Below are 25,128 nucleotides of genomic sequence, written 5' to 3'. Positions count from 1 at the left end.
GAGTTAAATGTTCTTGTGTCCGTCCTTGTGTCGTCCTGCCCCCTGCCCTCTTCGACCTGCCACCCAGAAAACCCGGAGCTGGCGACTCGAAGGGGGCAGAGTTCCATGACTAAACCAAGTTTCATTTCAGATCTGGCTGCTTCTTTATTTTTGCATCTAACAGGCTGACGGGTGACGGATCAGTCGGAGGCGTGGCTTAAATCTACAGAGGATGCCTCACAGGCTCATGGTCCTAGACGGGAGTGTCGGATGCGCTGTCCTGCTGTTCCGGTTGCGCCTTGGCGGCTGCAACACCCTCCTCCTCGCCCTGTTCCTCCTCCTCCTGGGCCTCGGCCTCTCCCTCATCCTCCTCCTCGTCCTCTTCGGCCTCGTTTCCCGCCTCGGCCTCCGCCACGGCCTGCAGGTCGTGTCGCTCGATGTGCCGTGCCGCTGGCTGAGGCTCCACGGGAGTGGCGGCCACCGGAGGAGATGTGCCCGACGGAGGAACGGAGGACACCATACTCGGAACAGTAACGGGACACATGCAGGGCACAAACTGGATGCGACTGCCGCTCCCGGCCACACCCTGCTCCGGCGTCTGGTAGTTGAAGTAGTCCGGGTACGGGTACTGCGGCCTGGCGTTGTACAGGTTGCTCACCCGGCGACTGTAGGTCGGGTACTCTCCCCCGTAGCGCAGCAGGCTGGACGTGCCGGCGGATCCCGGAGCCGGCGAGGACCCCTCCAGACCTGGAGGAGGAGGCGGAGGCGGTGGCGTCGGGGTGGTGGTGCTGGTACTCGTCGTAGTCGTTGGTGGCGGCGTGGTAGTCGTAGTAGTTGTAGTCGTAGTGGTGGTGGGTGCTGGGGTGGTGCTGGTGGAGGTGGTGGTGGTGCTACTGCTGCTGGCGAAGGGAATAGGACCGCCCACGGCCAACACTGGAGGGGTCACATCCGGCCTGGCCCCCGCCACCGGAGAGGAGTCGTGCCGGCGGGCTGCCGCGTAGCTGGTCACCGCATAAGGATCGTACTGATGGGCCCCCGGCAGCAGGGGCGTCTGTGCCGCCCCGAACCCAAAGAAGGGCATGCTGAAGGCTCCCCCGGGTCCCAGAGGCTGGTACGTGTACGTCCGGAAGTAGGTGAGTGGGATCTGTTGCAGCACGGGACCGGCTCCGTTCGGCGGCTCCCTATGGACGAGATGGAATCGGGTTAAAGGTAAGATGGCTTGGGTTATCCTTCACTGCCGGATACTTACGTTGTTGTTTTGGGCCACCAGAAGGCGTCTGCGAGCTGGGATCTTCCCAAGAGGGCGGTTGCGGCGGTGATCTGAGGAGTTCCAATCAACGAAATACAATTAAGGTAAGTGTTTGTACTATCTATAAGGTTAGGATTTAGGATTTAGCTTTAGGATCTGAATACTTTTCTCAAGAAATCTCAGAGTCTAACTTAAGTCTAACTTTCCTTAAGTTCTTCTAAAAATACTCAGAGATCTATAAGTCCTAGATATGGTTTTATAAGACCCTAGTTCTTGAAAGATCATTCTCACTCTAATTCTTCTCTAAAAACTTTCCAAAAGATCTTAAATACTAGCTTGAATATTCAATATTTTTAAGAAGACATCCTTAACACTTTTCTGGGGAATTCATATTGGGGATTATAGTATAGATAATAGTTCCTATATAGGGTTTCACTGGTAGTTCAATCACTTTCTATTGCTTAGTTTTCCGGGACGTTATCCTTTCATGTCCTTGAAGCTCTTATTCACGTACCACAAAATACAGCCACATGTTGTTGGTTCTTTAGAGGCACTGCACTTCCAAGAGGTGTCCCTTTATCCTTGGGGAGCGTTTTTGGAAATAAACAAAAATGTCAAAAAAAATAGTCAGGTGGCAGAGCATCCACTGGTTGCACTCGCGATCGCTGTCGTCTTTGTTCTAAGCCCAAGAAGAGCCACGGTCCGAGCTTTTATAGCCCGAGCTCGGACATATTGATGGGATGGGGTCGACTGTGTGGCCCACAGAAATGCTGGCCCAGAACCCAGGCCCCAGACTGACCGAAAAAGAGACCGCCAGCAAGAAGCGGGTTCTCTACACTGGAGAGGGAGAAGGGAGGGGGATGGATCTTGTAAGAACAACGAGAAAATTAATTGCAGGCTCCAGAGCGAAAACTAAGCTGGGAAATCAATAATAATAATGAACGTGGAGGCAGCAGGCAGCCAGCCAGCCAGCCAGCCGCATCATTGACAAAGTGATTGAATGAATGATGGAGCCAATGACGAGCCAATGGAAACTCGAGGGGGACCGGGGCAGGTGGTGGGAGGGCACGCGGTCTTGAAAGGGCCGCATCCATTCGATTGGCCATAAAAATTTGTTGATGACTCTTCCCCGTCCAGCCACCAGATCCCCCCATTCCTATTCCTATTCACATTCCCCCTTTGCTTTTTAACACTTTGAAATATTTTGTTTTTCTTTCTGATTTTCCGATTTTTCTGATTTTCTGAATTTCTGTGTTTTGGGTTCTGGAATTTGGGTCAGGCGACGCCTTCGCCCCCCGGCCTGTGGCCTGTGGCGGCTCATCTCGGCCTGCCCCGATCACCGCCTTTCGATTTGCACGGTGGGTTATGCAACCCACTCCCCAAAAGTGGAGCTCCCGGAACGATGAGCTCAGTGGTGTTCTTTTGTGTGGCCCGGAATTTATGACTGCCCTTTATGGCCGATAGTATATAGTCAAAGTTGCTCCACTTTGGAGCTGCATAACAAGGCCCAAACTGTCATCCAGAGTGTCCCCCCAATCCCAGCCAGAAAGGCGTTAACGATCGTCGTTAAAATTTGTGTTTATTACATTTAGGAACAAAAAAAAAGCAGAGATTTCTGGTATTCGTGCAGGATGCTGGCTTTCTTTGGCAACAGTGAGGTCTGCGAGATCTCCTCCAGCGATCAGCGGGGCCTGAAGGCGTTCCCCACATACTTGGAGGTGTAGTACTTCGTCTGGTTGTCCAGCCTCCGGTAGTGGGGGCCCTTGTACCTTGAACGGAATACCGGAAGGTGTGAGTACGACATGGAAGGCTGTCTGCCAAATACTGACCTCGAGTTCAGGATAAACCAGGTGCTGCTGGGCAGCTCCCTCTCCTCCGAGTTCCCCACCGCCCGATCGGTCTTCTCCAGCACTGGCTTGGCGGCGGGGCTCTGGGTCTGCAGCAGCTTGCCCAGGGTGTAGACCGGAAAGGCGTAGTACTGCTTCTTGAGGGCGTAGCGGGAGCTCTGGCGCAGGGGCAGCACCTGGGGGCTGGGGGTGGTGGTGCTGGTGGGGGAGTCCACCACAGGGCGCTCCAGGCTCTCGTCCAGGTAGACGATCTGGAAGGGGCCCTCGCTGGTCGAGGATTCGGTTGCCGTGGCCTCCTGCTCCTCCAGATCGTCCCAGTGCGGCTTTCCCTCAGGATCCTCCTCCTGTGGAGCCTCCTCCGAGCCCGACTCCGAGGCTGAGATCGAGTTGTCTTCCTGGAGGTCCACTTCCTCGCTGGGGTAGTGGCGATGATTGCTCTTGGGGTGGTGCCTGCCGTGTGCCGTGGAGCGGCGGAGCACCGACTGCCACTGCATCACCTCCTGGGGCGAGTGGAAGGCCTCGTACTGCTTGGCCTTCTTGGGCCGTCGCCTGGACTGCGCCAGCTCCTGGGTCCTGGGCAGCTGGGTCTCGAAAAGGGGCGTGGGCGTGGCCGGCGGCGGCTGCTGGGTGGAGGAGAGCCTGGTGTTGGGATCCGCGATAGCCTCGTGGGCGTAGAAGGGAATCAGGGTGAGGTTCATCACCTCCCGCTGGCCCGGCAGCCGGAAACGCTCCACAATCGGCTTGGGCCGGAACATGGGCGTGGACGGCGGGTAGAGGACCTGCCCGGGCACAGGCTCCTGCATGGGATACCTCCGCCGGCTGAGCATCGTGTTCAGGATGAGCTCGCCGCGCGTGCCGTTGTACACGAAGACCGGGTAGTGGCTGCCTCCGACCGGCCGGAGCGAGTTCTCGCCCGGGCCATTGTCGAAGACGGGCAGGTGGCGCCGGCTCTCCCGGCGCTGGCTCTTGTGCCACGGCTGGCTCTTCTTTTGGGGCTGCACGTACTGGTGGGGCAGCTGTAGGCGGCGGGGCATCATGAAGCGTCGCTGCGACTGGGAGGGAGGCCGAGCCGGAGGAGGAGGCGACAGTGGTCTGGACTCGTCCTCGTGCCGCACCAAAAACGTAATGGCTGCCGGCTCGTGGCCTCCCAGGCCGCCCCTGCCCTGCCTCCTGAACGCTCCCTGTGCCGGCTCTCTTGTGGTGGTGGCGTAGTCCTCCTCCGGCCGTTCCAAACGCTGCCGCTTGGCCAGTCCGTCCTCCAGGATCCACAGGGGGCGCTGTTCGCCATCGAGAAAGCCATGCGCCGCCGCCCCCTCCACTCCCCAGACCAGCAGATGGGCCAGCGCCAGAGTCCAGGTGGGCAGTAGACTGTCCATTGGGTGCGACGAGTGTCTGCCAAATGGTCGGGCCACTCCTCGGCCACCAGGTCTTTATAGGGCCGCGTCTGCCGAGTCGGAGCTACTTGTGGCGTAACTTACTTTCGTTTTGGGCGAAAATCGCACAACCCGTTCTGAGTGGGTCGCCAAACCAGTGCGGGGTCAGCCGGGGCGTAATGTAGGTCCGAACCAAAACACTTACTTGCTTAGTTGGTAGCCCCCCCACCTCTCTCTTGCTAGCCAGACAGTCCAGCTCCATCAGTGGCATCTGATGGCTCGGACAGCTGTCAAAACTGGCATTAATCAAAACACTCTTAACTGATTCTGATTCTAATTCTGACTCCCTTCGTTGTGGATGCTCCTCCGGCTGGGGGGGCAGCTCCTCCTCCTCCTCCTGACTCTCTTGGAAGTGAAACTTTCGGAGACCCTTTGATGACCGACTCCGACACTGTTTGGGGCCAACTTGTTTCTCAGGGCCACAAGTGCAACAAGTGGAACATTTTGGCCCGAAACGGGGTTAATAGCCTTTGACGGTCGGACGTGGTGGAGAGGTGGATGGATGGATGGATGGACGGAGGGACAGACAGACGGAGGGACCTACTGCAGGCGGTCGTGAGTTCTCACTTTGGGAACCAGAACAGACCGCTGGAAATGGCAATGGAAAGGGAAACGGAAAATGGAAAATGGAAAATGGAAAATGTAAAGTATAGAATGGAAAAATGATTGATTAGGCCCTGGATGGCGGCTTTGATCGATCAATCGGCGCTCGCATGTGGCATCCATCTGTTGCATGCCGCATGTTGCGCTTGTAAAACCTGAGCTAATTACTAGATGGGCCAAGATTCGATTTTCGAGGCAGGGATTCTTCTCTCATGCGGGGATCAGGTCTCAGGTCTGGGATCTTCCATTCAGTTCGTTGGTGGATCCTCATTGAGAGACTCAGATTGCGTGACGTGACAGCATTATTAGGTCAGGACTCCTGGCCGGGATTAATTCGCTTTTAATGGCTTCTAATGCGTTTTAAATTCCCCCCGCGCCCAACCTGGTGGTGGTGGCCTGGTGGCATGTCATAAATTCCACACATCCATCCCGGCCACATCCATGACCGGCTATCAGTCACGCCAACTCGTGCCCATAATTAACAGCCCGAAATATTTGGACATCGTAAAACAGACAAAGCCACAACTACAGATACAGATACAGGTTACAGGTACGAGGTACGAGCTATGAGATACAGGGCGAGACAGCATCTAAATCATAGATGGAAAGGTACCAGCCCAGTGCATTTTTGACACCAACGATTTGTTCTATCAGCTTCGGATAGAATGCGTTTTATGTAAATGAAAGTTGTCCTCAATCGCGGTCTTGTATCTTGTATCTGGATGTTGTATCTCGTATCTCTGGTCGTTTGGTTGGCTCTGATTGATGTCCAAACTGCCGTGGGCTCTGAACAATAAACCAATCAAGGGCCAGAAGAGAGTACACTTGTGGAAACTGTCAAAAGATTTGTTTGTCCATTGTGCCAAGACAGGCTTCCCCTGGTCTTGGCTCTTCCGAGCGTGTTTACATGGGCGAGGAACTGCATCGTTAATGCGATGCACAGATAAGCAAAGCTATCTAATGGATGCAGTATCCCCTTCAAAGGAATAGGTTGAGATACTATGCTAGGCAAGTCTTCTCTTTAAAGAATTTATTAGGTTTCTTTTCGAACATAAGCTTCTGTCTAATCAACAAGCTCATAGTGATTGTCTTGTCAAGTGCCCAGTGCCAAACTATCTATCTATTTGGACTCAAGTGCTAGACGTTATCTGCCAGATACTTGTCACTTCTATCTTGAATGTTCGGCGGGTCTTGTCTGGCAGACAGCCCGGTAGCCCTAGAATTTTCCCAGCTACCTGCCAAGGATACCTATGAGCTGTAAAGGAGTTTAGAAAAGATTCTTTTTCTGGAACCTCCATAGAAAGCTCTCGCATATCTTGGGGTGAGCTTTTTCCGGACGTTCTCCGTTCTCCGATCGCGGAAGAATCGCCAGCAAAGCTCTCGCCCCCCGATCGGCCTCAGCAAATTCAATTAGCGAGTCGCTATTCTTGCTGTTAAGTGTCGCTTCTGGCGAAAGCTTGGAAGCACCGTCTCACCCGCCCCTGTCCCGGCCTGAGCAACCCCTGCTCGGGGTTACGCCCCCCCTGCCCCCAGCCTGCCCCTGCCCCCGTCTCTATCGCTGTGACTCTTCTTGGACGCGACGACGGCAGCTGGCCGTGCGAGCTCAGTGCGAATTGCGTTCTCGAAGCGAGCGGCGGCAAGAAGCGTTCTCCGGGCCATCGACTACGGGCTGTGTTTGTTTTCGTTTTTTTTTTCTCTGTTCTCATTCCGGCAATTTAAGAATCCAAAAAAAAAAAACAAGCTCCAGACCAAGCATTGGAACTAGGTTGGCTGAGACGATACTTTCGAGCAGATCTCTCGAACAAAACCTCCGGCCCAGCCAGTCGAACACGGAGCCAGTGCCCCCCACCCAGACCTAACCCATCATCACACGCGCAGGGATGACCGCACCAGCTTCAGAGCCAGCTCCGGCCGCCGGACAAGCTCCAGTTGCCACGGAAAACCAACCGGTGGCGACGTCCGGCGCCGTTACCCCCGTGCCCATTTCGCATGCCAAGAGGGCCCTCTTCCAGGTGATGGCCGGTGGTTCGGCCGGCTTCCTGGAGGTCTGCATCATGCAGCCGCTGGACGTGGTCAAGACCCGGATCCAGATCCAGGCCACGCCCACAGCTACCGCTACGGCGATAGGTGAGGTAAGTGGAATCCAGTCCAGGTGCTGCATCTGCTGGGCGGGTGGCTTTGGTTTGTTTTTTGTCTTTTTTTGGATAAGGGCATAGCAAGGTCACGGACACACGCACCCGCCTCACACTTGGAAGTCCGGCGATGTCTTTCCGCTCTCCAAGCAGCTTTCTATTCTCTCGCTCTCTCTCTCGACGTCTCACTGTCTCTGTCTCTGTTTACTTTCCCTCGTGGCAGTCGGATTATGTGGTGGGCCAGACAACCGATACTGGGAGAGTGTCGTTGGGCTTATCAGCTGTTGACAGCCCCGCGGTTCTCCCCCAGGTCCAGGTCTCCCCCCACATGCCAGACACGCCAAACATTCCCCAAATCGGAATCGGTATTCGCATATCAGGGGCATCAAGCATCGGACGCTGGACACGCGCGGCTGTCATCAGCTCTGGGATCGCGACTAGTTACTTTCGCCCCCGAAAAAATATTCCACCTTCGCCCATTATCTAATCGTTGTTTTGGTTCTTGACTCCCAAAAACTCTTGTGATAAGGTTAGCCCTACATAAAGGAGATTTGAGTTGTTTGTCTTTATTGTTTATCCCAGTATTCCAGTTCAAATAAATCTCAAATCTCAGATGCATCTCAAAACCACACCTTTCAACTTTTCCCCAACTTTATAGTTTAGTTTATTCAAGTGCGAAACGAATTCTTTGTGGGTCTTGTGGTCGCCAGCATAAATATGTATGTATATCTTTATACTGCGACATTATGTCCATTTTCCCCCCTGCATTTTGGGGGCGATGATTAAACAAATTTATGGCTGCAGCCGGCCAAGAAGGCGGCCAGGGGAGGCGGTAGACAAATAGACATTTGGAACAACGCACTCAGTTGCCCGATCTTGAGGCGATTCCAGATTGGCATGACTACTCGGTGGATGGTGGACACCCAGACAAAGAATATCTACGCCGACGTGTGAAATGAGAGCAATTATAAAGGCAATGGTTTATTAAGATTTAAGAAAAGATATGGCTACAGATATATAGACTCTGTGATATGTCTTTGTCGTCTTTCCATGATCTTGAATTGATTATAGCCTTTCTCAGGTAACTCTCAGAAGGTTATAAGCATTAGTAGATGTGTTAATATCTTACTTAAATAACCTCTAAATAGCTTTATAACACAATTCTAAGATACTTTTTTTTTTATATTTTTCAGCTACACTACAATGGCGTATTCGACTGCTTCGCCAAGATGTACCGTAACGAGGGAATCTCCTCGTATTGGAAGGGTATCTTGCCGCCAATCCTGGCCGAGACACCCAAACGGGCCATCAAGTTCCTGGTTTTCGAACAGACCAAGCCAATTTTCCAGTTCGGTTCGCCCACTCCCACGCCATTAACCTTTTCACTGGCCGGGCTGACGGCCGGCACCCTGGAGGCCATCGCCGTCAATCCGTTCGAGGTGGTCAAGGTCGCCCAGCAGGCGGATAGGCAAAAGAAACTGCTCAGCACATTCGAGGTGGCCAAGGGCATCGTCAAGAAGGACGGCCTGGGACTAAGGGGCCTCAACAAGGGTCTCACGGCCACCATGGGTCGCAACGGAGTCTTCAACATGGTGTACTTCGGGTTCTATCACAGCGTGAAGAACGTGGTGCCGGAATACAAGGATGGCACCCTGGAGTTCCTGCGCAAGGTGACCATTGGCTTCCTAGCCGGCACCTTGGCCTGCTTCGTAAACATACCCTTCGACGTGGCCAAGTCACGCATCCAGGGACCCCAGCCCCAGCCTGGAAAGGTGAAATACCGCGGCACCCTCAGCTCCATGGCCATTGTCTACCGCGAGGAAGGATTCCGGGCTCTGTACAAGGGACTCGTGCCGAAGATCATGCGCTTGGGACCCGGAGGCGCCATCCTGTTGCTGGTCTTTGAATACTCCTACGGTTATCTGCTAAACAATTATTCATAGTTTTTCCAGAGTCCTCGGTTCTAACCAAATTATAAGACGTCATTTTGTAGTTTTGCTTCTTTGTTCTGTAATGTATGTACCTAGCTCCTAAAGTTTTCAATCTAGGCTACATTTACACCTAAGACTGTGTTTTAAGGGGTTATATACAGTTGTGATATATAAAAAAATCGATTTTTTTTTTATTGCATATTCTTTAAGTATATTCTATTGGGAATACTCTCACAAAAATTCATAACGATCGGAGCATTGGAACAGAAGCTGTAGCTATTTATAGCGCACTATCTGCATATAAAACTTGAACAAACTTGAAACTTTAAACGCGATTATCTCAGAATCTTTTTTTTGGGAAATTGCTTTTGCGGTGGACACGATTACTAAAAAACTACTAATCCGATCAACACCAAATTTTGACCACTTATTTATTATGATATTAGCTAGTCCGTGAACGAGGGATTTTCAATTTTTTTGAAAACTCCTTTTTTAAAGCACAAAAAACGAAAATCTTATACGTTGAAAAAGTACATTTTTTGTTAAAACCGTCGCCATTTTTTTTTTAATCAAAATTTTTAAAAATCCCTCGTTCATGGACTAGACAATACAATATACTAACTAAACTTTTTTGAATTTTGGATTTCGGATGAAACGTTTTCGAGAAATCATGTCCACCGCGAGACACCATCGAAAACAGATGATTCGGGAATTCGGCTATAACATTTTTGTTATGTAATATTTTATTATGAAAAAATTTAATTAAATACCCAGAAACATGTACTAAACAACGTGGGTAAAACATTGTTCATAAATATTTTCTATGGTGTCAAAAAAAAATCGATAAAAATCCATATTTTTGCGCGGTACAACTGTATATAACCCCTTAAAGGAGACAAGTTGTTAAGTAAATATGTATATTTCGTGTTATAATAAATGAGGAGTGTTTTTATTTTATCTGTTTTGTTTTATTTCTGAATTTTCCGGGATTTTTCAAATTTTTCTGAAATTTTCAGATTTTTTCCTGAATTTTCCGGATTTTTCTGATATTTTTCCTGAATTTTCCGATTTTTTTCAGAATTTTCCGGATTTTATCGGAATTTTCCAGATTTTTTCGGAATTTTACAGATTTTCCTGAATTTTCCGGATTTGTTCCGAATTTTCCGATTTTGTTCTGAATTTTCCGATTTTTTTCGAAATTTTCCTAATTTTTCCACATTTTTTGAAATTTTCCAGATTTTCCCGAATTTTCCGATTTTTTTATGAATTTTCCGGAGTTTTTCCGAGTTTTCCTGAGTTTTTCCAATTTTTCCTGAATTTTCCGATTTTGTTCTGAATTTTCCGAATTTTTTCGGAATTTTCCGGATTTTTCCAGATTTTTTTGGAATTTTCCAGATTTTCCCGAATTTTCCGATTTTTTTATGAATTTTCCTGAATTTTCCCGATTTTCCCTGAGTTTTTCCAATTTTTCCTGATTTTTTTAGATTTTTTTCAGATTTTATCGCATGCGATTTTTGCACTTTTTAGTTTTGGCCAACCTCTCGCATGCGATAAGGCGGAAATTTCAAAAATATGACGTACTGGACTTAGTATAAATCCAACGCCCGACCCATAGAAAAGGGCATATTTTAACCTTACGTCGTACGCCGTAATGGACTTGAAATATTTTTACATGTAACGTAAAAGACTTGGAAAAAATCTGGAAAAATTTTAAAAAATTCTAAAAAATTCAGGAAAAATTTAAAAAAATTATAAAAAAAATTAAAATTAAGAAATAAAAACATTAAAATTAAAAAATAAAAACATTAAAATTAAAAAATAAAAACATTAAAATTAAAAAATAAAAACATTAAAATTAACTTATATTTTTAAAAACTTTAAAAATTAAAAAAAACTTTAAAAAATTAAGAAAACTATAAAAATTTAAGAAAACTTTAAAAAATTAAGAAAACTTTAAAAAATTAAGAAAATTTTAAAAATTTAAGAAAACTTTAAAAATTTAAGAAAACTTTAAAAATTTAAGAAAACTTTAAAAATTTAAGAAAACTTTAAAAATTTAAGAAAATTTTAAAAAATTAAGAAAACTTTAAAAATTTAAAAAAACTTTAAAAAATTAAGAAAACTATAAAAAATTAAGAAAACTTTAAAAAATTTAGAAAACTTTAAAAATTTAAGAAAACTTTAAAAATTTAAGAAAATTTTAAAAATTAAAAAATTTTTTAAAATTTAATTTTTTTTTTTAAAACTTAAAAAAAAAATTTTTTAATTAAAAATCTGAAAAGATCCCCCTACCCAATAAAAACACAAATTTTGCACTTTACTCGTTTATTAATAAGTTTCCATGTCGATTCGCAAAGAACTCACTCCGTAATCCACAAAATAAACACATTTTTTTCTTTGTGAATCGACACGGACGTATAACGCTAGCTTTATGAGAGGGCACTTTGTGAAGATGCGTATAACATTTCCACACATTTTTTACTTGCTTTTTTTAATTATGCCTAGACATGTTTTTGTTTTTAGTTTCTTTTCGAACTGCGTACAACGTTGCCAGCAAGTAACATTTTTGTTAAATGTGTTTTAATTTTTTTCTTTTGGTCTTTTTTTTATGAGTATTTTGAATACGTCTCGTAGCAAAAGCTCTCAAGACCATTCTTTACGCACGTTCTACGCAATTCTTATATATTTTCTTTGGTTTCGGAAAACGTTTCAAAAGCTTAAAAGCTCTTTTTGAGACACATTTACCCGAAACACGAACCGTTTGCTTGCGGCGATGGTGTATCGTATGTGGTTTGTGGATCATGAGTGTGGTTGTCGTGAGTATTGGATTGTAATGTGGTGTCAGGAACATGACCTGAAATCGAACTTAATTATTGTGTGGATGGATCACAAACAACGTAAGGGATCACACTGGACAACGAGAATGAAGCAGAGGATGATACAATAAAGGAATGGTTAGGTAGACGGATCAGAACTGAAAATAAAGGATATCATATCGATTAGGATAGTAATTCTTCTCTTGTATGTGGCGGAGCTTCATGGCTGTGGCCAGTTCAGGGATGGAAACTCGATGGAAACATGTTGATTCCTGTCCTGCTTGCGTATCTAGTTCGGTGGGTAGCCTACTGACCAACTGACAGAGGATGGTTTTTAATGGAAACTATGGTTCAGGAATAAGTCAGGCATTATATTCAAGTTAAGAATTTATGGTTTCTAGTAAAGTAAGTTGCCTTTGTCTTTTTTTTTGTATTATTTTTAAGAGCTTTTCATATTTTTAGCGTTTGTATTCATTCATGAGCATAAAGTGTTATCGGTTGCCTTGGCAAACCAGCTGCGGGTCAAACGAATCACCCGCAAAGGGTTTTATTTTTAATATTATTCATAATATTATTCACTTTTTACACTTTTCGCTCACGAAGCGTACATTTTGGAAATCATTTCGCAAAGCACACGTTTGTGGTTTTGCATTGTTTCTTGTTGCAAATATGAAAGGCTCGTAAAACATTTCGGTTTTGGTTTTTTGATGGATTTGTTAGGTTGAGGTTAGACAAGGACACTTATGGAGTTACTGGAAACAGAATCAAAATCAAAGGATCTGGAGTATGGAACTCGACTTATTCTTGATGAAGTTTATATGTCATATATAAGGTCAGTTGGAAGGACTTCCTGTGAACCTACGCAGTGGCAGTTTCTTCTGGGATTCGCTTCTTGGCTTTCTTTAAAGATTACCCAGCGCCATGGCCAAACTAGTCCTGTTTTCTTGAGTCTTTACTTAGCTACCAGGGCAGGGCAACTTCCTGAAGAATCGTTTGGAATAAATTAGCTTCTCTGGCCAGTAATGGTATCTTAATGGATGATGAATTGGTGATCTTACGATGACACTTTTAGGAACTTTATCAAAGAATTATGTTTGATATCTTTTTGAGGTATTATAGAATCTGTTCTGTTTCATAGGAACCCCGCTCTTCTGACCGATGACCACCTCTGGTGTTGGCGGTCGGTAGCCGGGACTCCAAGGTGTCCGTGAGTGCGGTTAGGGCGTGCATGCGTGCGTGGGGGAACCAGAGATTCATTCACGCATCTTTCGACACGGAGGTTGTTTTTGGAGGTCTGTTATATGGAGGTATATATCGTTACTGCTCTGTTTAGCCTTGCAGTCCGCCCTGTGGCCGATACGCTTTACCGCTCGTGCTGCAAACGTCTCACCAGCGCGACAGAGATACCAATTAGAAGGAGAGAGAGCTACTCTCCGTGCCACTGTTTCGTGTTTTCGTGTCTCGCTCGCATCCACGTGCCACCACACACGCGAACGATAGAAGTATGCGGAACGCTTCGTCTCGAAGCGCGTGTGGCGGCAAGCAGATGCTCTGGATCCTGGTCTCTCTCGCTCCTGGTCAGACATTTCCACCACAAGCGTTTTTTTGTTCGGTAGCCCCAGAATTTGGGGCTACCACATGGCCACAGCGGTACTGCAAGGTTCTCACGGTTATTGGTAGAATCCGCCCGGCTCGCCGCATCCCAGGTAGCACCACTCGCACCCACGGAGCTCGACTACGCCGACGCGCCTCCTCTTCCTGCAGAGGAGGCACCACCTGGAAGGAATCGGTTCAGAGAGGGTTCTCTTACTCGTTCATGGGTTCTGGAGAGTTTATCGCTTGATGAATGTGGCGATTCTAGGTGAAGGTGAGGTTCTGGGCTTCAGTTCGATCCTGGGCCAGGAAGGTGCCTCTGCCCTGGTATTTCACTTTTCACTTTCACGAATTTTACATTTTGTTCACTTGAAAAAAAAAAGTAGAGTAATAAAAAAGTCACTCTGTTGGGTTTCCGAGACTTACGAGAAGGACCATGACGCTGGGGGCAGCGCTCGTCGGCGACTGACACTCGGCATTGCATCGGAGGGCCGTACGTAGCCTCGGTTCCGGCACTTAGGTAGATAGATTACGGCCTCAGGTAGACACATGTTCCCTATCCGTCCATCCCCTAATTCGTCTGGGTTCACTTCCCAGGGGTTTGTTTTCCATTCCAGGCAGCTGCCGACCCGTTTTTCTGGATCCTTTTCTTGGAATTTGCATTGTTATTCATGCACCTCGTGCTTCTTCTTAGGTCTCTGCTGGCAATGCCGTTCTATCTTGCATTTCGCCTCGAATTTTCTTACAACTTTGGCGATTCTTCTATGATTTTCATTTAATTGGAAAGAATGGGGTTTATACAGCCAATCTTAGGCATTGCAGCCCTTTGCAGAAAAATATATATTACATTTTCCTGAGGCCGGTATGCTTGTTGCGACTTTCCATCGCGATTTTCGCTCTCTCTTTGAAAAATTGTCGGCAAGTGGTGGTCAGAGTTGCCAGAGTTTAATCCGGAATTGAGCTAGGAGTACAGTACTGTAGGCTAAAGAGCCCCCATGAGACGACGCCCATGAGCTGGTCATACTTTGTAATAGATTCAAGTATCGGCACTCTTGAGTGTTTTTGGGGCTTACTTTCAGGATTATCTAAGCCATAACTAGTAGGTTATATCACTTAATTGTAGATTTAGCCTTTTAAATGTTTTTAAATTCCAAAACAGGACCACGATCGTGCGCACTAAACACACCTCACCATGAGAACTCTTTTCGGCGATGTGGCAAGGCCAGCAGTTAACAGCGCTGGAATGTTAAATAACATTACAGTTAACATTTTGAATATTGAGGTGCTTTGGTTAAGTTTTTCTTTAAGAACTAAGTGATAAAATTTAAATATTAGCAAGGAAAATTAAAAATATAAAAAGCTTACCTTATTTTATTAAAATTTAAAGACTTCCTCCTTCTTGGTAAGGTCTCTGAAGAGATCTCTGGATGTAGGAAATAATTTAAATAAAATCTAAAATATAATTCTTGAATATCGTAAATTAAATTTAAATTTAAATTTAGTTTAGTATAGTTAGTAGTGATAAAATATGGAAGACTAGTGCTTAAAGTATTAAGTTAAAGTATTATTTAAAATTATAATTAAATACTTTTACAAAAATCTGAATCTTACCATTATTAAAGCGCGAATCTGAAAACATAAATTAGAAAAAACCCTATTTCTAGCATTAGACATACAATTAGAAAAATATAAAAAAAAAACTTTACAATATTTAGAATACAATTGTAGTTTTTTTTTAAATTACAATTCTAGTTATTTAAGTATTATTCGAGATAATTTAATTTAAAAACCGAGTGGCTCGGATCGGCGTATAAAAAGTATTTACAAACAATTTGATAAAAAAGGGCAACCGTATAGACGTACATAATCAGAGACTATACATTAAATGCGAACAAATAAAATAAATACAGGGGCGCCTAATACTAAATGCAAATAGGGGCGGACGTGGTGGGGATGCGTAAGTACGGATGCGGGTGATGCGGTCCACACTCAGGCCTCGGAAAAGTCGTTGTCGTAGGCATGGTTACGATAGGCTCCGTATCCCAGCTCCGCCTCCATGCCGCCGGGCGGGCGTGGCGAAGGCTTTCCTCTAGAAGCGCGGCGGTTGGCCGGTGATCTTGTTTCCCGGAGAATGGATTGCGGCTTGGGCGCTGGCGGCGCTTCGCTGGTAGTAGAGTACTCTTCGGGTTCCTCGCTGAGATTCTTGTACTGGTAGCTGCGAGCCAGCCACAGGAAGATCACCATGTCGACCAGCATGAGGCAGGCGAAGAGGGCAAACTCGCCGGACTGGGAGCTGGTGAACTTAAACTCGGCGATGACCACCACTATCATGTTGCCGATGGCCACCGAGAGGAGCCAGCAGGCCTGCAGGACGCTCTTCATGCTGGGCGGCGCCTGGGTGAAGGAGAACTCTAGTCCGGTCACCGAGAACATGATCTCCGCCGCCGTCATCACCACGATCTGGGGCAGCTGCCACAGGATGGACACGGCGCTGGGTGCCACCACCTCGAGTAGGTTGTATTGCTGGAAATGCAGGGAGGAGTGTTAGTTGTGTTTGTATCCTTTGTGTCCCACACTTACGTAGCCATCGTTGGCGTTTCCCTCCACCACCAGGCTGTAGAGGCCGCCCTCCCTCGTCTCGAAGCTGGCTGCCTTGTTGCCGTTGATCTCCACCTCGCCGTAGCCGGGACTGATCTTGTAGAGCTGCGACAAGTTCCGGTTGATTGGAATGAGTGGCTCGGGGCCTGAGCCCATGGCCCTGAGAAGCACGGAGCCCTCGTCGGAGGGCGTATTGAGCAGAGCCCTCACCAGGGGCGGGCTGCTGGCACTCGGCGGCATCTCCAGGCCGTCGCTGAACTCCGAGAGCTTGTCTCCAGCCAGGAAGTAGCTGACCGACTTTCCAGGGCGCAGCCGCAAGTTGCCAGTGATCTCGGGGCACTTCCCAGAGGTGGCCTGGGCCTTGAAGTCGTACTCCCTGGCCTCTGGAACGAACAGCGACAGATCCGCCCACATGCCCAGAGGTTCGATGGCCCGCGGCAGCTGCTCCGGCGACGCTCCCAGGCCGGAGGTGAACTCGTACTTGCAGGGCATCCCGTTGTAGAGGCGCAAGTGACCGGTGTTCTGTTCCGCAGGCGCAGTGGCGAAGGCCGCCTGCTCCATCTTCATCTCCAGGGCAGCGGAGAAGAAGAAGCCGAGTGCGGCCAGCAGCAGGCCAATGGTGAGCTTCTGCAGCGGGCGCCGGATGCCGATGGTGCGAAGCAGCGGGTAGACTATGTAGTCGAAGAGCGGTATGAAGGCCAGGATCAGGAGCGGGTTGACCACCTGCATCTGGTCGGGCTTGATGTGGTAGCCCAGCACATTGCCGTCCATACGGGTGGCCTGGAAGGTCCAGCGGGAGCCCTGCTGGTCGAACAGCGCCCAGAACACGGGGAAGGGTAGGTAAAGCCGTAGGATTCGGGCCAGGCACTTGGTCTCCTCCACCAGCTTGGGTCCCACGGTCGGTATGGCGTAGTCCAGGAAGCTCTTTTCCGGCTCGGACTTGCTGCGCTTGCACCAGCCCCTGAAGGCGTCGGCGATGCACTTGGAGACCCCAAAGATCATGTTACCAGCCGGGGGCTGGCAGCGGTAGAGGCGCCTTCCGGCCACAAAGACTAGCACCGAGACGATCATGAGGACGGCGGGGACGCCAAAGGCCAGGGAGAAGCAGTCCTGCTCACCAAAGCAGTGGATGTCCGCCCGCAGGATGGGGGTCACTGTCGTGGAGATCATCGAGCCGGCGTTGATGGCGAAGTAGAAAAGCGAGAAGAACTTGGCCAGCTCGAGACTCTGGGCGGGCAGCGAGAACTGGTCGCCGCCAAAGGCCGAGACACAAGGCTTAATGCCTCCAGTGCCTATGGCGATCAGCAGGAGGCCCACAATGGTGACCGAGCTGGGGATTGGAAGATAGGCTTAGTACTCCACCCGGTGATGGGAAGAGAGGACTTACTTGGTGGGCATTCCAGGCAGGGGAATGGCGCCAAAGGACACCACCATGGCGCCCAGGCTGTAGACCAGCGACAAGTACAATATGGTCTTGTACTTTCCCAGCCATCCGTCGGCGATGAGAGCTCCGATCAGGGGAAAGATGTAGACCAGCATGGTGAAGATGTGGAAGAGCACGGTGGAGGTCTCCTCGTTGTAGCCCAGCTTGTTGGTGAGGTACAGCACCAGGATGGCTACGGAGAGAGTGGAATTAGCCTGGTGGCTAGGGGTTGGGGGACTGGAGTACTCACTGCGCATGCCATAGTAGTTGAATCGCTCACAGAACTCATTGCTGATGATGAAGGCCACCGACTTGGGATACGGAACGGGGGCCTGGAATCGGGAAGAACAACAGTCACTGGCTGGTCATATATTCTTTATCAGATCGCGGGCATTATCTTTGCGGGTCTTCTTTATCGAAGAATGGGGTCCACCCCTCAACCCACCCAACAACCCCCCTAGAGAAACGTCGTGTCATGTGCTGACTTGGCGGATTTCAGAGACCCACCACTAGTTCAAGTGGTTTCGTCTGTCTATTCCGCGATTTCTCAGATATTCCCCATTGTCTCACGTCGTAACTTTCTACATAACTCTGCCCCCTAAGCCCCCTAAGCCTCCGTTTATGTTCTGACAAAGATTCCAATGCCTTTGAAAGGCCCATAACTCATGCCTGTCGCCCTAATGGAGGCAGGCACTGGGAATGGGAATGGGTAAGGTGCGTCATTAGGGGTGCCTCCAATTAGATCTTGTTTGGATGTCCTAACATCTCACCACTATCTCTGCTTGATTCCTAGGGTATTCCGGCATCGGACGCCAGGTCGACAGGTGGGAGCCCATCGCTTATCTCCTCTATGGCCATTCTCATGGTAATTGGACTTTCTGCCGTCACCGAGTCTCGTCTCGTTTTCGTTTGGCTTTCGATTTTGTTGTGGCGTCTGGGGCTTGCAGCTGGGAGGGGGCTGGGGACTGGGGACTGGAGGGGGGTTTCTACTTTGTTTTGTTTTGATTTGCAGCGTCTCTTGGCCAAGGTGAGCAACGACGGAGTGGAAACGGGTTTTTGCGGGCCGTATCTCTCGAAGCGCTAGTATCTAGTACACCTAGACACCTAGTCCGTCATCCATTGATGATTGAGAATTCCGCTCACACCCCCGGGGCCTCGGCCAGCAGCTTGTACTCACCGTTGCGGATTTGGTATCCCCTCCGACCACCGCCGCTGCACTGACGCCGCCCATGAACGGCATAACGGTTGCTGATGATTTTATGTAATGCTGGTGGCAGCCACCTGGAGTGGGTTGCGAGTTGGGTGGGTGCTGCTTGGACGTCCGACGGAGACTGCGTTCGGTTTGGAACTAAGAATACCCCGCCGCTTGGGCCGAGCTTTAAAGTTCGATCTCTAGTCGGCTGCCTTTCTCCCACTCTCTCTACACCCCTCCTCCCATAAATTAACAGACAAACAAAGAGGAGCCGACGGCCTGGGAGGCTGGTGGAGCGTCGGGGGGGTGGGTCTGATCGGAGCTCCAGCTGATTACTGCCAGTAATGGGCGGCAGATGCTTGGCCAGGCGTGGCCAAAGTCTAGACGGAGTCTGTCCTACCCTTTCAAAGGCTCAACTAATATCAGATACACTTGGAAAAATGTCCCCCCTTGTTTTTGATTCCCGTTATCGGTAATTAATTCAATCAAATCGCGGGCAATAAAAGGATTTTTTTGAGTTATTTGACACACATTTCGCGATCGCTCGGTATCGGGGGCGCTCAAGGTCGACCGCCTCGCGACTGCGAGCAACAGCCTTGAAAGAAGAAGCAGCAGCACGAGCGGCTCTTAATTGAATTCAGAATGGGTGGGGGGTTGGGGGGGGCGTTTGTGTAACTGTGTGTGCACTGTACTTTCCCAATTGGCACTGCTCTCCGCTGCTTCTCTTTCCCTCCAACTGTGTGTGATTTCTTTCCAGACTTCCAGTTCTGACTCCCCTTCGCCCCACCGATCCATCTGGCTCCCTTACCATTTACCGTTTAGCAGTTTTCCATCTTTGGCTACTCACCGCATTCTTTGCGCCTTCTTCCGATTTCGAAATCGTTTTGGAGTCTTTTGGCTCCTGGATTTGACCGTTTTTACCGTTATCCCCGCTCATTATCGTTTCTTTTTAGTTACTTTTCCTTTAATTACTCCCCCCAGCACATAATGGGTTAAGGGACAAGTAGCAAGCAGCACAAATTGCTTTGTAGGGCTTTTGGAATTTTATCGAAAGTACAAAACACAAAACGAACCGTAAAATATGTAACTTTTTGCACTGATTTCAGAACAGGTGTAATTTAGACACGATGCGACACGACGCGACACGACACGATGGACGGTGGACGGTTGTGGAGATGGAGACAATCGGCTGCTGGGCTGAGCCACGTTGTCGCCATAAAACAGAAACGATAAATGATGCGCTGCCCTCCGGTAAGCTGCGCTTTTAAAGCTGCGCCAACGGATGCAGCAGCGCAGCCGAAAACACCAACGAAAGTAAAAAAAAAAAAAAAAGGGGAAAAGGGGAGCAAGAACCAAAATCAAATTTAATTTGAAGCGATAAAGTGGGAGGGGGAGCGAGAGCAATATATGTATGTACATACGTACATACATAGCTGTGGTGGAGTGTGAGGAGTGAGGGGAAAAGAGCCTCACCTAAACGAAGCTAGCTGAGCTAAGCTTTGCTCTCTTTGGATACCATGCTGCCGCCTCCCACTCTCTGGCAAAGAGATCACTGCAGCCAGCGTTTGTTGCAGCCTTCTTATTCTTATTTTCCCTCCCCCATTTCTCTCATGCTCATTACAAAAAAAAAAAACAAGAGTGGGGGAGCTTTCGTCAGAGTCAAGTTCAATGCCATGCTCTTTGAATTTGCCGGCGCCGGGGTGGTGGTGGTGGTGGAAATGAGGATGAAAACGTGGATTTGGATAATGGAAGTACCCCCTCTTTAGTACCCCCTTTTGGATAAGCCCTCTAAACAGTTGTTTTTTCGAACTTCTGCATGCGTAAACCTGATCCAAAAATTTCTCTTAAATGGCCGTTTTCCAGACCCTTGCCTGGAAAACAAACAGACTTTCCCTGTTATTGATAAAAAAAAAAACCTACTTCCCAAGAACCCAGAACTACGCTTATCGACCTAACCAATCTTCGTCTTTCGCTTTCAGGCCCGATTGATCTTATCTTGTCACGGGTCCTATCGGCCAGATCCTACAATACATAACCGATCTCAAGACCCCTGGTAGAGCAAATCAACTTCTAAGTGCCCTGCTATCGCTATCTCTGTTTGTTTTCTTTACGGCTTTGAGTAATTTGTGGGATATTCCCAGGTAGCCATAAATCCATCCAGTCGTTGAGATTTACGAACCGCATTGGCCTTGTTTAGCTGGGAGATTGGAGGCGCCGCTTAGAGTATCCGGAATCTGGTTCTATATCTGGTTCTATGGAAGACTCACCTCTTTGCGGGGGCGTCTCTCCCTTCCGAACCTGTTGGGGCCGAAACTCCTCATGCTGTCGGTGTCAAACTGAATCCTTCTGCGCTCCAACTGAGTCAGCGCCAAAGCTATCAAGGGATATGGTCAAGCGTATACTTTTGTCTGTGGTTTCTGGACTCACCCCGACCAAAATCTGATCCCGCTATAAGCCGACTGAATTCGGAGCCGGAGGAGTCCTCCCAGTAAGAGCGGTCACTGTCGGAAGACTCCGATGAAGGGCACCGGTTCCGGGCTCGTCTCGATCTGTAACTCATACTTTTTCAACAAAAATAGTTAATTTTTTTTATCAATTTCGAGAGGCTCCTTGTAGACACAAAATCTTTCTGTCATATATTCCAAGACCTACTCGATTCGTAGACTCTTTACTTATCGTTTTTGAAGGAAATTCCCAAAAATTTTAAAATTGTTTCATTTTTCGATGACCCTAATTTTTCGCCCTTCCGATGGTCATAATTCCCGTAATTGTTATCCGATCGGGAAAGGGTATACCTTTCCGATATAAGGACATCGAGTAGCTCACTCCCTCATACCAGACTTTTCCTAAATTCGATTTTAAAATTTTTCGAATTTTTCCTAGGGGTACCCCTTGAAAATTCTCAATTTCCGACGATCCCGATTTCTCGCCCTTCCGATAGTCATAATTCCCGTAATTGTTATCCGATCGGGGAAGGGTATACCTTTCCGATACAAGGACATCGAGTAGCTCATTCCCTCATACCAGACTTTTCCTAAATTCGATTTTAAAATTTTTCGAATTTTTCCTAGGGGTACCCCTTGAAAATTCTCAATTTCCGACGATCCCGATTTCTCGCCCTTCCGATAGTCATAATTCCCGTAATTGTCATCCGATCGGGAAAGGATATACCTTTCTGATATGAGGACATCGAGTAGCTTATTCCCTTATACCAGACTTTTCCTAAATTTGATTTTAAAATTTTTCGAATTTTTCCTAGGGGTACCCCTTGAAAATCCTCAATTTCCGACGATCCGGATTTTTTGCCCTTCCGATGGTCATAATTCCCGTAATTGTTATCCGATCGGGAAAGGGTATACCTTTCCGATATAAGAACATCAAGGAGCTCATTCCCTCATACCAGACTTTTCCTAAATTCGATTTTTAATTTTTTCGAATTTTTCCTAGGGGTACCCCTTGAAAATTCTCAATTTCCGACGATCCCGATTTCTCGCCCTTCCGATAGTCATAATTCCCGTAATTGTCATCCGATCGGGAAAGGATATACCTTTCTGATATGAGGACATCGAGTATCTTATTCCCTTATACCAGACTTTTCCTAAATTCGATTTTAAAATTTTTCGAATTTTTCCTAGGGGTACCCCTTGAAAATTCTCAATTTCAAGGGGTCCCGATTTCTCGCCCTTCCGATAGTCATAATTCCCGTAATTGTCATCCGATCGGGAAAGGATATACCTTTCTGATATGAGGACATCGAGTAGCTTATTCCCTTATACCAGACTTTTCCTAAATTCGATTTTTAATTTTTTCGAATTTTTCCTAGGGGTACCCCTTGAAAATTCTCAATTTCCGACGATCCCGATTTTTCGCCCTTCCGATGGTCATAATTCCCGTAATTGTTATCCGATCGGGGAAGGGTATACCTTTCCGATACAAGGACATCGAGAAGCTCATTCTCTCATACCAGACTTTTCCTAAATTCGATTTTTAAATTTTTCGAATTTTTCCTAGGGGTACCCCTTGAAAATTCTCAATTTCCGACGATCCCGATTTCTCGCCCTTCCGATGGTCATAATTCCCGTAATTGTTATCCGATCGGGAAAGGGTATACCTTTCTGATATAAGGACATCAAGGAGCTCATTCCCTCATACCAGACTTTTCCTAAATTCGATTTTTAAATTTTTCGAATTTTTCCTAGGGGTACCCCTTGAAAATCCTCAATTTCCGACGATCCCGATTTCTCGCCCTTCCGATGGTCATAATTCCCGTAATTGTTATCCGATCGGGAAAGGGTATACCTTTCTGATATAAGGACATCAAGGAGCTCATTCCCTCATACCAGACTTTTCCTAAATTCGATTTTTAAATTTTTCGAATTTTTCCTAGGGGTACCCCTTGAAAATCCTCAATTTCCGACGATCCCGATTTCTCGCCCTTCCGATGGTCATAATTCCCGTAATTGTTATCCGATCGGGGAAGGGTATACCTTTCCGATACAAGGACATCGAGTAGCTCATTCCCTCATACCAGACTTTTCCTAAATTCGATTTTAAAATTTTTCGAATTTTTCCAAGGGGTACCCCTTGAAAATCCTCAATTTCCGACGATCCCGATTTCTCGCCCTTCCGATGGTCATAATTCCCGTAATTGTTATCCGATCGGGAAAGGGTATACCTTTCTGATATAAGGACATCGAGTAGCTCATTCCCTCATACCAGACTTTTCCTAAATTCGATTTTAACATTTTTCGGATTTTTCCTAGGGGTACTGATAGCAAATCCCCGATTTCCAAGGCCGTTTATAGTCTCCCTTTTATTCCCAAATAAAACCCAAGTGGCCTTAATCCTCCCTTTGTGAGGGGAACAATGGCTTATTGGAGAGGTGCTTGGCGCTATCAGGCCCGATATCGGCTATGAAGGGTCTTATCTCACCCACTTGAGCCACTCGACCCTAGGCAATCGATCGGTTGATACGGAGGCGAGGGACATGATTCGCCACCTTTGCAGCCAGGGGTTACCCAATCGGGCGCAAGGTGCAGCCAAGCACGTGCCGAAGATGGGTCCGATCTAATCTGGACTGAGTGACTGGGCCTGATCGATAAGATCTTGATCAGAATGGAGCAACTATCGGGAATGGTGTCGGAAAGCATGTGGCCAATTACGAAGCTATAGTATGCACTATAGAGCCTGTGTGAGAGCCGCATTCCTCCGGGTCGTAGATAGCTATCCATGATCCACGGACACGCAAACCCGCAATCGCCGACACAGTCTTGATGGCTTTAATTGAAGTGTTACTCAACCGATCGGATCGGATCGGACCGAGGATTGGATTGGATCTAGCACCAGACACTGGAGACACTGGAGCGTGCAATCTGGCCGGGGCCGAAAGCCAATCGAATCGGGAAAACAAAAAGTTTCACTTATCGCCCAGCCAATAATGGTCAACAATAACAATAATAGTAACACTGATGACAACAACAAAGCCCCCGCCTGTTATCAGCCATCCGGCTATCGGGGCTAGTATGGGGCTATGGCCAATAGATGTTTATACTTGTTTCTCTGGGCATGGTTATAATGATAGGCGCTCGTAAATACTAGGCTCCATAAACTAATCCATAAACTAATGCCTCTTGCGATTAGATCTGCCAATCGGGCAGGATCGTGGGGCTAAGGACTAAAGGGCTTCGAGGTGGCGGTGGCCTCAAGTAGCCCCAACCCGGCCCCAAAACTGGACCGGACCCTAATCTCGCCCCGTTCTCGAGTGGTGCTCATTAGGGTTGCGAGCACCCATCTTTGGAGCACTTTTATGGCCGAATATTGCCAATCATTTGGGGCTTAAAAGAGCTCCAACGTTTATGGGAGCTGGGTGCTGGGTCTTGAATGGGAAATACCTTGTGGTAGTAAAGGTTATCGGTATAAGCCACCCCACCACCCACCCCGAGGCTTTTATCAATCGATTTCATTCACTTTCGAGACACTTACGGATCCCTGAATTACGACCACCGGCCGGAGATCTGCAAGTAATGCACTAAGATAAGCCCGGTAGTGGCGAAAATATTTAGTTAGTGACTAGGCGATCCTACTAGTCAATGGCAGACGGAGCGTGGCAGATTCAGAGGGCATCTGGAGGAGAGGCATCTAATTATTGGTTAGAGTAGAGTGGAGGATCACTGGGTGGAGCAGCCACTAATCATGCCAAAAGATGGCGACCTGGGTACTGGGGTGGTGGGGCGTGGGGTGGGTGGATGGATGTTGGGCCATAAATAACGGCAACGCAAACAGGCAAGAGCACTTGGTCGGTGGGTAAGCAAACACCGGCCGTAAATACTTGG

At 47.7% G+C, this 25,128-nt stretch overlaps 4 protein-coding genes across 8 annotated transcripts; 1 reads left to right on the top strand and 3 right to left on the bottom strand.

Annotated features, from left to right (window-relative positions):
• Positions 1-108: 108 nt before the first annotated feature.
• Positions 109-1,760, bottom strand: LOC108121680 (uncharacterized). The gene is made up of 3 exons (XM_070277354.1): positions 1,743-1,760; positions 1,229-1,299; positions 109-1,160 (listed from the first exon to the last, which is right to left on the bottom strand). The coding sequence occupies exons 1-3, from the start codon at positions 1,758-1,760 to the stop codon at positions 233-235; spliced, it is 1,017 nt and encodes a 338-aa protein (XP_070133455.1). The 3' UTR covers positions 109-232.
• Positions 1,255-9,324, top strand: LOC108121682 (mitochondrial 2-oxodicarboxylate carrier). 2 transcript variants are annotated; one of them, XM_043210126.2, is made up of 2 exons: positions 1,255-1,332; positions 8,437-9,324. In XM_043210126.2, exon 2 carries the CDS (start codon positions 8,473-8,475, stop codon positions 9,184-9,186), a length of 714 nt encoding a protein of 237 aa, XP_043066061.1. In that variant the 5' UTR covers positions 1,255-1,332; positions 8,437-8,472; the 3' UTR covers positions 9,187-9,324. The 2 variants fall into 2 exon arrangements, with proteins under 2 accessions (XP_043066061.1, XP_043066060.2); XM_043210125.2 differs by lacking the exon at positions 1,255-1,332 and adding an exon at positions 6,717-7,243.
• Positions 2,881-4,662, bottom strand: LOC108121679 (uncharacterized). The gene has a single exon (XM_043210120.2). It carries the CDS (start codon positions 4,449-4,451, stop codon positions 2,910-2,912), a length of 1,542 nt encoding a protein of 513 aa, XP_043066055.1. The 5' UTR covers positions 4,452-4,662; the 3' UTR covers positions 2,881-2,909.
• Positions 9,325-11,615: 2,291 nt separating the features above from the next.
• yin lies at positions 11,616-21,412 on the bottom strand. 4 transcript variants are annotated; one of them, XM_070280151.1, is made up of 8 exons: positions 21,224-21,412; positions 21,064-21,170; positions 17,855-17,936; positions 17,569-17,797; positions 16,164-17,511; positions 14,949-16,106; positions 14,010-14,893; positions 11,616-13,951 (listed from the first exon to the last, which is right to left on the bottom strand). In XM_070280151.1, exons 1-6 carry the CDS (start codon positions 21,354-21,356, stop codon positions 15,573-15,575), a joined length of 2,433 nt encoding a protein of 810 aa, XP_070136252.1. In that variant the 5' UTR covers positions 21,357-21,412; the 3' UTR covers positions 11,616-13,951; positions 14,010-14,893; positions 14,949-15,572. The 4 variants fall into 4 exon arrangements, with proteins under 4 accessions (XP_070136252.1, XP_070136242.1, XP_017091492.2 ...); XM_070280141.1 differs by having other exon boundaries at positions 14,010-14,821; XM_017236003.3 differs by lacking the exons at positions 21,064-21,170; positions 21,224-21,412 and adding an exon at positions 19,644-20,040 and having other exon boundaries at positions 14,010-14,821.
• Between the last annotated feature and the right edge of the window lie 3,716 nt (positions 21,413-25,128).

This window comes from Drosophila bipectinata, chromosome XL, assembly GCF_030179905.1.
Source record: "Drosophila bipectinata strain 14024-0381.07 chromosome XL, DbipHiC1v2, whole genome shotgun sequence".
Lineage (NCBI taxonomy): Eukaryota > Metazoa > Arthropoda > Insecta > Diptera > Drosophilidae > Drosophila > Drosophila bipectinata.
The sequence above is the reverse complement of the archived record's forward strand: the minus strand, read 5'-3'. Positions and strand labels throughout refer to the sequence as shown.